Below are 13,089 nucleotides of genomic sequence, written 5' to 3'. Positions count from 1 at the left end.
CTGTTAATGTATGTATTTAATTGTTAAATTATTTTGGAAAGTTTGTTCGTTATAAAATAGGTAGTTAATGTGGTAGTAAACATCCTGATAAAAGAAATAGAATTATACTCTACTAGATTTCCGCCCGCGGCTTCGCCCGCGTTTTCAAAGGAAAACCCGCATAGTTCCCGTTCCCGTGGGATTTCCCGGATAAAACCTATCCTATGTGTTAACTCTTTCAGTCACACTTTTAAATAGAGAATATTTTACAAACTTTCATGTTAGTTTAAGGATCATTTACAACTAAAATTTTACAGAAAGTAAGAAAAAAAAATCTAGTTATGAAGGCTTTCAAGGAATGAGGTGGTTAGCGACACTAACCACCATGACTATTGATACAAACAAAACCATGATGAATTATATTTATTAATTATTAATATTATCAGTTATTATAAAGATTTTCATAAAATCCATGTAAAAATCACTTTTTATGAAAATCAGAAAAACATGTTTTTCCTTTACGTAAGCAAAGTGGCACACTGCACTGCCATGTAGTACGCACTGGAAATATTTTAGTGCTGCATTTGCAGCATCTTCTCGAAGTACTTCTCTCTGGTTGATGGCGACTGCATTCTAGGCGAATTTCCTGAGGGACTGTAGGCTTATGACGTTTTATAAATGCAGGTCCTGGAGAAGAGGCCGTGGAACTACGGTTACTGTTTACTGATTCAGACCTTTGTTTGACATATGCTGGCGCCAGTAGACCCTGGTATACGTTCGCCTGAATTCTTTCAGAGTCAATTTGTCAAGGTCCGGGCGTGCGGACTGAAGTTCTTTATAAATCAAAAAGGCGTTGACGACGCAACGATCAAGGAAATAAAAAAAATCCTGTGCCACCACTTATGGGATTTTCTGTCAATAGCATAACTGCCTTTGAGTTGATCAAATTTGTCGACAAAATTCATATTTGCGTTATAGTCTTTTACGGCTTCTGGACAGGACACTTCAACACTGGTACCATCGCGCTCCCTGCGGTTAACTTTACCGACATTCTTAGGGTCATGATAGTTTGACAAAATAAATACTGATCTCTTGTCTTCCCATTTCAACAAACATACGTTTGTGTCACTTATCCGGTAATCGTGTTCGCTTCTTTGCAAACGATTATCTTCTTTCAGCGTTAACCAAATAGCAAAACCGGTGTAACACTCTCCATGCATAAAATTTGATCGGTGAGTCCCACACTTTCAGAAAACTCACCTGGTATGTCCATCTTAAAACTCTTCTTCCATTTTGGAGCTTTGTTTGAATTTACAGTGTTGGACTCTGTAGAATCTAGATTCCGGCATACTAAGCTAGACAAAGGGAGGTCATCATCGGGAAAAAAATTATCATCATCGGAAACTTGAACTTCTCCAATCAAATCGCCTAATACCAACGGATTTGGCTGATCTTCTATACCTGCCTCGTCGTCCTCATCGCTACAAATACTCTCGCTACCTGAAGGAAGGTCTTCCAACAAGTATTCTGCTATTTCTTTATCTTGCAGCCGGCGCGACATACTGTAATAAATACGAAAAAGACTCTTAAAGTTACATACAAACGTTTCATGTAAGTTATGAACATAAACACGCAACAGTCACGGTGGTTAGTTTACTAACCACCATACTTTCGTTTTGAATACACATCGAAAACACAAAAGTATTAGTAATTTTATGTGAACACGTATAAAATACATATATGACAATACGCTGAGTAAAAAACATTAAAGAAAAATACTTACTTACCCGTTTTACAGATTTTTTTATCACACACGCAAATAAAAGCACCTTAGCCCAGTATTCAATTCAATGAAAATGAACTATCATTGATTCAAATATGTGGGCAGTTAGCCGTAACTTGTCAATGTCAAAGTCACCTTACATAGTAATTCAACCGTTTGTCGCTAGATAGCGTGAGTATTAAGTAAAAAATTTGCAAAGAGGTGGTTAGTGACACTAACCACCAAGACTGAAAGAGTTAATCCAAGTTACCTTCTATATGTGTGCTAAATTTCATTGTAATCGGTTCAGTAGTATTTGCGTGAAAGAGTAACAAACACACCCATCCTCACAAACTTTCGCATTTATAATATTAGTAGGATGATGTAACAAGAGTTGAAAATATGAAATAATTAAGATTGATCTATGTTGTCTTAGCAAGTGAATTTACTATGACTGGCATAATAAAATTATTATGTTTTATAAACATTAAAACTCCATAAAAATTAAACACAAGAAAACACTAAATAAACTGCTCAATAACATAGAGCCCTGAAGCTACAACTCACAAGTGATTTGTTTACTGAAGAAATAAACATGTACTAAGCTTTTACAAGACGAGGTAATTATTAACATCAAATAATACGTATAGGTTTGCTTAATTCTTTATTTTCTTTGTTTTAAGCTCTATCTTCATAATTTGTTACCGAAAACTAACATCTCTTGAAAAATTATGCCTTTTCGCTATCTTATTTTTCATAAAAAACATTCTAAATATATTATTTTCTCTTCGAAACTTCTAGACAAAGCTTCCAGATCTTTAGAACGAATAACAAGCTTCCTTTCTTAAATTTCACGGAACGTTCCACAAAAAAGATTCAAATGTGCTCCAAACTTTGTCAATTTTACACTAAAACTATAATCCACGTTTTATCTATAATTGGTCAATCCCGTAGTTAGGATTGCGATGCTATCCTCAAGATAAGGGATATACTACGCGTGTAGATGTTAAGAACGAGGGCCGTTCCACAGTGGTTGCATTTTCGAATTTGAATATGGAGCAGTGGAATCTTTTTGAATCTTTTTTTTTTGCAATATTCGATATAAAAGATTCAGATTCAATTGCAATGTTTAATAAGTAGTTAGGCTGTGTTAGAAATGATTATATATTTACTGAATATTATTAAACTGTATATTGAGGATAATGACACAAATTCATTATAGAACATATTTTACACATCATAACATTATATTATGAAGACATAAATAAATTGTCTATAAATCGGACATAATAAGCTGACAAATGCAACTTATTTATTATGGAAAACTTGTTTCGTTTAATAATCAATAACATAATAATAAACACTATATGTTTTTAAACATGCAATTTCAAGCTTCCAAATGTATAAATGTTTCGAGTCTTTTAAATTAATAAACCACATTAACAATACAGTATAATTCACCTACTTTATGCAATCTGAATTTCATATTTCTATAATGTTTTATAAAAATTGTTTCCGTATAAATAAATAGATGTTATCAATTGTAAAATATACAACTTGTGACCACTGTGGCGAAGTGCATCGGGCGCCGCAGAGCGCATGCGTTCTTCCTATCCTCGACCAAACAACCTGTTGCAACTAGGCCGGCGTGCACTAATGCAACTTCTCCGCTCCTCAATTACTAAATTCTAAATTCACAATATCAAATCGAATAATATTCGGTGCGTGTTCTAAAAAAGTTTAAATTTCATACTATCGAACTATCGACCCACGCGAGTAACCCAAAAACCCAACACTATTTCCCAAGGTTTCTTACAAGTACGCTCCAAGTGTCCCCGAGTCGAAAGACGTTAGTGAAGTGCCGTGGAATTGATCGCTCTATCGATTGTACCCATGTTTTGTAAGTTAGATATAGTGGGTTTCACATAGTTCCTGAAAAAGTTCCATTGTAAATTAGTGGCGAATTTAATTCGGTAATAGGTTTAGTGTCGGCGGTCGGGCCGTGCAACAGGTGCTCCTCTGATGTCTTTTCCGGTAACTGGCAGTGTTATATTTTGCATGCTCGCTTTGCGGATTATACCGTGCTACGTGTCCCAAGCCCGTATCCCGGAAATTTGGGGATTTCGTTTTGTTTACGCACTGTATAATTCCGCTCCGCTTTGTAGTTTATAGTGCATTGTTTTAATTGAATTTTGTGATTTTTTTTTCGACTTTTTTTACCAGTGGGCGGGGTCGATCACTTCTTTTGTTTTAAGCCTCCGACGCGCCATCTTAGATCGGCGACAAAAAAAAGTGTCATGGCCGCTTTCATAAAAATTTTCCTTTAAGACTTCCGTGTGATCTCGAAGTTTCCGTGATTTTAAATTGGGATTTTTTTGTGCTTTTTTACTTTGAATTGTAGAATTTTGTGTGTTTTTGTGTTTGTTAAAAGATATAAGGCTTGTGTGTGTAAATGTTTAAAAGTAACGTTTTTAACACTGACCTATATTCGGCACAAAGCTGCGCTTAACTTACCTCCTATAGGTAACTCGTTTAATCGTTTAACTTGATTTTAAACCGTTTTAAACAATAATAAACGAACGACATTTTCGTAACATGATCAAAAAAGAACATCGGTTGAAATAATTGATTGAATTTTAAGAATAAAGGATAAAATTATTTAAAATATGTACTTTTAATTTTCTTACAGTCTAACTGTAGACAAAGACAATGAAATTCATAATTTACTTTTTGTTTTAAGAATTAATAATTATAGTAACAATAGCAATACAAACATGCAACATTTTTAACCATTCGACAATAATAGTATTAGATTTATAAATTAAACTGAAACATTCAACGCTTCAAGTGTTATTTTTATTTTTTGTACAATAGTTTTCTTTAATACATCGAAATACAAAGCAATTTAGAATTTTATTCATAACCTTTTTTTTGAAGTCGGTTAAAAATAGAACGAAGGGAATTTAATATTTAATACACTTATTCAAATTGGACAAAATAATTAACAAAATATTTTAACTGTTACACTAGATTTGATATCATTTAACCAAACAATCGACATTAAATAAAACAGAGGATATTGTCATGCTTGACCCAATTTACATAAACATAATACCTATGCAAAATACTTGTTTAAATTGGGTCATGTTTACAAAGAAAACAATTTCATTGAAGGCATAATAACATTCCTGTAAATAAACTAAACTACATGCCATTAAAACTCATAATATAGAAATTAAAGACGGATTTGAGTCAATGATTTCCCAACCTTAAACGTTAACTAATGTAGTCATGACTCTGAGAATTAATGTTTCTCAGAGTAATAGATTTCAATTTTAACCAATATTCGTTTAAACCAAATACAAGGCACATCGCAATCAAACCCTAACAATCTTCCATTTAACGATAAACCATTAACCGTAACACACGCAGCAAAAAATAGTCAAAACCCATACGAATATAAAGTGGGCTTAACTTTTATATCTCCGCTCTGCAATAATTCAGTGGGCAACGGTAAAAACTTTTAGGTTCCCAATAAATGCCTAGCAATATCCATATGTTACGGTTAAACTGATGTACTATAGGTACCAGGAAAAGGCTGGAGTTAAAAGTGTAGTTTTGCCAAACGTCCATCTAAAATTCGTGTAATTATTTGCGTCATTTTTTCTCTACAACAGGACTCTACCAAATTCAGTTCCAAAGATTTCCTTATCTTTACCAAATTCAGTTCTTCCATAGACTTAAGCGCGTCACACACGATGATTAAGATACTAGGTATAATATTTTATCTTATGATACTATTATATTTTATATTACAGTATCTTAAGGTATCCGGTATCAGCGTTCTGACCATCATTTTTCTTTTTGTCATTGCGTACTAAAGACCCCTGTAGAACCGCCATCCTGTTACAAATGACCCGAAATTTTGTGTTAGTGTTTCGGATAAATTTAAGATACGTACACTTTGTGAAAAGGTTCTATATAAACTTGTTTAAATTTAGGACGCTTTGTTACATTTGATGGTGCCAAATAAAATAATGGGGTGCCAAATAAAGCTATGGGCAGTTAAATTTTTGTCTGAATTCTTTGTGTCGATGATAAACTCAAGTTTTAATTCAGTTTAAACAATGGCCCATAAACCTATAGAATACTATAGCTTTATATGTTGTCTGATGGACAAATAACAATCTAATTAGAAATGATATTGTATCATGGACAACATTTATTTTTTCATGATAATCCCATACTATTTTGGTTTGAAACACTTTATAGACACATGTCCTCTTCGGGAATTCATAATATATAGATTATGACTGTTGGCGGTGAATGCAGAAAATAAAAGGCCAGTCGCGTCGATGAATAAAATGGAGGCTTTAATGCAGATTTGGCAATATAAAGTACAGACAGAAAACTTTAGTTACATACGTGCGCTCAGGAGAGAGGAGGCCGAAGAACTGGACGAGTCACTGACACAGCAGTGGCTCGCCGCAGCCTTTTACAGATAATGTTTAAATTAAAAAATTTCTACAGATTAAAACAACCATAATCATAGACAATATTGACTGATGTACATTAAAATAATTAATATAGAATTTAAACCCTTTTTGAATGGCGCGTCGCTAACACTCCCCACCCCAGTGCTGACTTAGCACTCCAACATAGGAACGGGAGCGACGCGCGACGCACATCTGCGCCACGTCCCTGTGCTCCTTCGCGCAAGACAACATTTAAGGCTGTCCTAACATTTCGTATCAGCCTGAGGGGCTGCCATGCCCCACCCCAATGGGGGCTACCGGGAGATATAAACGACCATTCACTAACCTTTGATAAATCGTTGATCTCGCCCAAGCGATTCGCTTCAAACGTTTTGTAAGAACGTGTGTTATTGTGAATCCAGTATAGCACCGTGGTCAAGTCGCACCAAAAATACCTGCGCACGGGTTTCATTCTATGCTCTTTTGCTAGCCGTACACCTAACAATGCCGCTTGCAGTTCGGCCCTGGGTATTGTTAAGGGCTTTACAGGCATAACCTTACACTTACTTGCAATAAATGCTACATGAATTGAATCATTATATTCCCATCGCCAATAACCTACCGTACACATCGCCTTCCAGCTAGTATCACAAAACACATGCAACTGTAGGTTGTTATAGCCCGTAGCGTATGCAGTATGCGCTACGTCGTCGTAGCAATCCGTAGAACATTGCGTAGACGCACGCGATACGCTACGTGTTGGAAGTGAAGGGGATTGTGACGTCACCGCGGCCGATGACGAGGTGTCTTGCGTTTCGCTTGCACTCGTAGGCGCCCTGTCCTTGTCGCACGTAGCTCGTACGACTCGCTTGTAGCACCTAGGTATACGTATGTTTTTAATTACCTTAAGTAGATGAAGCCATTGTTTCGGGTCGTATGTATCTTCACCAGCACAGCCATCATCAGCAGCAACAGAAATATGCAAGTTGGTTTCGGCGCTGGATGGTAAGTAGTTACGGGCCCCATATGGCCCCCCAGGAATAGAAGATTTCCCATGGACGCACCAGCCTAGAGGGGTAAGTGTAGCAGACGGCTCATTCAAATTTCCTATCTTAACCGCTAAAGGTAATAACAAATGATGATTATCTTGACCAATTAAAATTTCGGGTTTCGAATCTACATTATATAAATATTTCTTTATTTCACATAAATGCGAACAACTTAGATCGTTTATAATAGATAATGACTGTAACGGTAAACATAAATTACTAACGCATCTCATCTTTACATTATGCACCTTATTATCTAAACCCTTAAGGTCTACGTTTACATGTGTGTATTTGCAAACAATTTCATTATTGAACGCGCCTCGCACGCGCATTGTTTCCCGCCGGCCGTGTAGCCCGACGCGGGCCGCTAGATTAGAGTCTATAAGTGACACCGACGAACCGTCGTCTAATAACGCCGTGGTTTGCACTATACCGTTGGGACCGTGTACAGTTATGGGGACCACTTTTAGGAACACTTTTGGGGAATCACTTGCTTTTATGTGTGTTATACTTTCGGTAACAGGCCTTATCTCGGGCTCACGCGGCACTTGCCCGAGACTAATCACTTCACTTGCACTCGCGACACTGTTGATCGGATAATGAAGTAAGCGGTGATGCTCCCGGCCGCACCCGTCCTCGTCGCACACCGGCGCTCGGCATGTGTTCCTCTCGTGCTTGGATATAAGACATTTGTAACAGAGCCCATTGTTCTTTACATGCTGCCATCTAACTTTTTTCAGCGCCTTTTGAAATAATCTGCACTCTGTTAATATATGCGTATTTTTCTTGCAAAAACGACAAATTTTATTATGTTTGTCGGACTGTATTAAAACTGTATGCGTTCTACTGTGCGCTTCTTGGCTTTTGTTTCTATTGTAATAATTACTGTCATTACGATAATTCAATAAATTACTTGAGGTGGTTGTTGTCTTTAACGCTTCACAGTGTAAAAATTCTGACAATACAACTAACCTTGCCTCACGCCCTTCCTTGATGCGGTTGTAGCTGTAGTCCGTCCATTTTCCAATTAGAACGGAAGGGAGCTTTGAAAGGATGCTGGAGACGATACTGAAGCCCTGAAGATGCTCCTGTCGCCCCACTGCTCGTACAGCTTCGACATAATTTTTAATTTTGATTGAAAATGCGACGATATAATTATAATAATCGTTTGGCAACGGTTGTAACTTCTGTATATCTCGTTGAATTCTTAAAATAATAACGTCTGGGTTACCAAACTGTAACTCTAAAGTGGCCATTATCTTCGACGGTGACGTGGCACTTATGAACAATGATGCCACCGACTCTTTGGCGGCACCACGTAGGCATTTTCGCAGCCTCCATATGTTTTCTTTATCGGTGAATTTACATAAATTTGTTGATTCCTGATAAGCCTGCTTGAACAACAACCATTCCATTGGGTCACCTGAGAATTCTGGAAGATCCCGAGGCGTGCTCATCCGGCTGAGTAGGTTGCTGTTCGCCATGTTGCTGCAGCTTGCGGTGGTGAGGTCCCTAATTGCAGAAGCCAACTGGTGAATCGAATCAGGTGCCGCGGCCGGCAATGGCGGCGGCGCGGCTTGTTGCAGTGGGCCCGTAGTTATACCTTGGTTGGGGGCTCCCTGCCCGTCAGGTGCTTCGATGTGCTGGCTTTCCACCCATTCCTCCACGAGGCTGCGAACAGGCTCCCTGTTAAGTGAGCTGCAGTAAACCTTTTGTTCCTCCTCTTCGTCACTAAGTGCGGCCAAATCCGCTTCCAACGTTTTGTTAATTAAATCTATCTCAATTGCCGCTTTCTTTTTTGCGGCATCTAATAGTAGTTGTTTGCGCCGAGCTGACTTCGATGTGCTCGAAGCTTGAGAACCCCGGCTACTTTTTGCCGCCATTGCCACGTGCGACTCGACTGGTATTTTCTTATCTAAATTTATTGCTGGTTCAGATTTTATGCTCCCCACATGTAACCGCAGCAGAGAAGATTTTGCGGCAACCACGTGCCCTTCTTGGCTTGCCGCACCACGTGCTCTCGAACTGCGTGTCCCCTTTGGTGTGCGGAACATGATCCTGCTCGAATGGCCACTAATGTTGGTGGTGAATGCAGAAAATAAAAGGCCAGTCGCGTCGATAAATAAAAATGGAGGCTTTAATGCAGATTTGGCAATATAAAGTACAGACAGAAAACTTTAGTTACATACGTGCGCTCAGGAGAGAGGAGGCCGAAGAACTGGACGAGTCACTGACACAGCAGTGGCTCGCCGCAGCCTTTTACAGATAATGTTTAAATTAAAAAATTTCTACAGATTAAAACAACCATAATCATAGACAATATTGACTGATGTACATTAAAATAATTAATATAGAATTTAAACCCTTTTTGAATGGCGCGTCGCTAACAATGACCAAGTAGTAGTTGTTATTATTAATAATATTAGAGTAAGTGCGCCAATTATGGACTGGTTCCGTAATATGGACTACCTTCATTTCTCGAAATCCATCAGTCGTAGGTAGGTATCGGTCTCCGCAAACTGAATTCCACCCTACCAGAGCCTCGCCAGTCGTTTGCCGTTGGGCAGAGAGCGCGCACGCATTAACGGCAGCCATTTTTCGTTTTTGTCATCGCGCGATGTAATTTTTTACCTAACTTCGTAAGCTCTTAACTTCTTAAAATATTACTGTTTGGAAAAGTGAATTATACCAGGGGAAAGGTGAGTTGCTTTACAATCATTCATAATAAGTTGATATATCTAATAGTTTAAATATTTTTCTTAGCAACAGTATTACCGTAAGAATGTATGTGTATTATAATATGGACCACCGGCATGTTTTAAATATGGACTAGTGGTTCATATTAGTAAAAGTCAAATAGTTTTATTTTAATTTATTTTTATTTGATTGTTTAAGGATAAAATCTACAAATACAGACAAACATGGGATAAAGAGGCAATGGCTAATGCAATTAAAGCACGTGTTTAAAGCAAGCAAGCGCGCGTTTGCATTATGCGGTTTTCGTGCCACAGGGATATATCCTGTTAATAGACACGTCTTCGAAGATCATGGCTTTATTGACGAAGACCTTCCAGCAGTAGAGGGGCCTTCTAATAACCCAGCGCGCGATATAACGACACCAGTTGATATAATTCCTGATAACCCGATACCTCAGCAAAGGGCTGTTGTACCTGAACCTGATAACTGCGTACCGGAGACAAAGGCTGTTGCATCTTCCACAGCTCAATCTGTAATTGAACCATCACCCCAGACCCGTTGATGGACATTATGAAGCAAATGCACAACCAGGAGTGTCAACACTGACTATGAATGATTCAATAGTTAGTCCCTCTACATCATCTAAATCATATTTTTCGCAAAAAGTGTTTCAGCCTATACCGCATTTAAGGAAAACTGTCAGCAACAGAGGAAGAAAAACTACCAAGCCTGCTACAATCTTGACATCTTTTTTTCAATAATTTTGTACCAAATTCACTATGGTCCATATTTAAAACCATGTGGTCCATATTTTGTACACTTTTTTCTAATGAACAAAAATGACATATTTTAGAAAATGTTGATTATTTCTAAGATTTTAATGTTCCTTAAAAATTCTAATATTTGATTTTGTTCCTAGATAACTACCGAACCTTTTAAAATATATAAGGCTGATTAATCTTTATAATTCTGAGTTTTATTACAAAAAAACCTTATGGTGGTCCATAATTGGCGCACTTACTCTACTTATATCGTCATACATTTTAGTTTTAGTAAGATACTTACTAATTTCATCACCAATAATTGGAATAGTGAAATTGAAAATTTTAATAAAAAAACTATATCAACAATAATTATTTAAAGAATCATGTTCTATTTTAGATTTAACACAATTATTAGAATAATAATTGACAGGGTGCAATATCAATTAAATTGGGAAAAAGATAAAAAATGTAAGATAACTTCGTTAGATCATCCCTCAGCTACATTTCGTGTCGTTGATACAGACGTCTAGACGCGTTTCCAATTACCTAATATATATTTTTGACACGTTTTATGAGTTTATTTTCAAAATTCTTATTTTCAGCTCGAAATTAAGCTTAACTCTGAGTTAAAATTAATAATGTATGAAAATTTAGGTCAAAGTATTAATAAATAGCGGTCCGCCCCGGCTTCGCCCGTGGTACATATTTCGCAATAAAATAGCCTGTGTTCTTTTTCAGGGTCTAAAGATTATCTATGCCAAATTTCATCAAAATCGGTCCAGCAGTTTATGCGTGAAAACCATACATACATACATACAAACCTTTCCTCTTTATAATATTAGTATAGATAGGTGACTTCATCAAAAGTAAAATAAATTAAAAACCTACTAAAAGTGAAAGAAATATATTTCAGTGAATCAGGTTATCGATTTCTAACTTATTACGCAGTGGGTTGTCTTCTCCTACGTATTTTAGTGTTTCTTCTACGTATTGCGTTGAAACACATACCTACCTGTACATTCTGAAATATAGGTACGGCTGGCCGGCTGTATTAATTTTAATGTGAATCTGGCTATCACTACATAGTATAAAACAAAGTCTCTGTCTCTGTCCCTATGTCTCTATGTATGCTTAAATCTTTAACTACGCAACGGATTTTGATGCGGTTTATTTTAATAGATAGAGTGATTCAAGAGGAAGGTTTTAGTATATAATTTATTATATTTTAGACAACGCGGGCGAAGCCGCGGGCGGAAAGCTAGTATACTTATATAGTCGATACTTAATATGTCAATACCTACTTTTTTTTATAAAATTGTATAGGTACTAGTTTTTTTCCATTAACATAGACTAACTTTGACTATTTTTTAGTGTTAGTAATTTCTTAGGACAATAGCACAACAGCGACAACTAGCTTAGTGCCGTTTATGAACATTGGTGAAACTACTTTTTTTAAATTTCGACAAATATTTATGTAAAAAACGATAACACTTTTAATTTCATTCAATCAATGCGATTGAGGTTGAGAGTACTTTAAACTTGAAATATAAGTCATAACAATAGAATATTTCTCTACATTCAATAGATATGATTAGATATTATATGATTATCATTATATAAAGTTTCTTACGAAACTCATAAAATATTAGGTATAATCAGCCGGTAATAAAACGCTTCAACCCCAATCAAATTCAGGAACATTATTTTTATTTCATAAAAACGTTCCCCGTAACGTAGCTCTGTGCCCGACGTGGTCACCCGCCCGTAAACTAAACAAGACTAAATATATTTGGGCCTGACGTTCGATGACATTCTTTTTTTTTGAATATGGAACGACCGATTCGTTTTTTTTATGGAACGACCGATATTGATATTTATACTGGCAGCTTTTTGTTTTATTTTCTTCGTATTTCATGAATGGAGGTTTGTGTGAACTTGCATGTGAACTTTTTGTAGCGTATATTTTTTGTAAGTTTTAGTTTGGGATATTTTCTTTTGAGTACATGTAAGATGCTATTTATATTATTTTTTTAATCTTATATATTACTTCTCAGTGAAATTGCAACTTAGTATTTACTTAACTAACCCAATTAACGTATATAATTGTAAGTTTTATAATACATATTTGATTCGTAATATGAAATTTTGATTATAGTTTAAGGACTCTACTTTTAAATCTACCAAGAAACTAGCTAACCACCTGCGGCTTTGCTCACATGCCCGCCTTGTTATAGAGACAGACTTGCCTCACATATTTTCATCCCCTATTTTTAACCTTTTCAAATATTTATTTAATAAAATTATCCTATATCTTAACTTTCTAGCTGTGCTACCAATACCTAGACTAGAAGAATAAGATTTCA

General features: G+C 36.4%; 4 protein-coding genes across 5 annotated transcripts in view; 3 read left to right on the top strand and 1 right to left on the bottom strand.

The window, feature by feature from the left end:
• The window catches only part of LOC149478101 (tetraspanin-33-like), a 281,232-nt gene that overhangs the window by 143,766 nt on the left and 124,377 nt on the right, over positions 1 to 13,089 (top strand). The gene's annotated exons all lie outside the window — the stretch shown is intronic.
• Positions 1 to 13,089, top strand: part of Eip93F (Ecdysone-induced protein 93F) — a 187,083-nt gene that overhangs the window by 62,620 nt on the left and 111,374 nt on the right. The window lies entirely within an intron of this gene.
• Positions 406 to 1,818, bottom strand: LOC149478105 (uncharacterized). 2 transcript variants are annotated; one of them, XR_016317493.1, is made up of 2 exons: positions 1,767 to 1,818; positions 406 to 1,541 (listed from the first exon to the last, which is right to left on the bottom strand). XR_016317493.1 is itself a non-coding variant. In XM_089709920.1 (2 exons), the coding sequence occupies exon 2, from the start codon at positions 1,538 to 1,540 to the stop codon at positions 1,160 to 1,162; it is 381 nt and encodes a 126-aa protein (XP_089566046.1). In that variant the 5' UTR covers position 1,541; positions 1,763 to 1,818; the 3' UTR covers positions 406 to 1,159. The 2 variants fall into 2 exon arrangements, 1 of the variants encoding a protein (XP_089566046.1); XM_089709920.1 differs by having other exon boundaries at positions 1,763 to 1,818.
• On the top strand, positions 9,750 to 10,987 carry LOC149478104 (uncharacterized). The gene is made up of 2 exons (XM_089709826.1): positions 9,750 to 9,964; positions 10,161 to 10,987. The coding sequence occupies exon 2, from the start codon at positions 10,210 to 10,212 to the stop codon at positions 10,522 to 10,524; it is 315 nt and encodes a 104-aa protein (XP_089565952.1). The 5' UTR covers positions 9,750 to 9,964; positions 10,161 to 10,209; the 3' UTR covers positions 10,525 to 10,987.

The sequence above is a fragment of the Colias philodice genome, chromosome 23 (assembly GCF_061535455.1).
Source record: "Colias philodice isolate Cphi_HAF_F1 chromosome 23, ilColPhil1 Martin Lab GWU primary, whole genome shotgun sequence".
NCBI lineage: Eukaryota > Metazoa > Arthropoda > Insecta > Lepidoptera > Pieridae > Colias > Colias philodice.
This window is presented reverse-complemented; position numbering and strand designations above follow the sequence as displayed.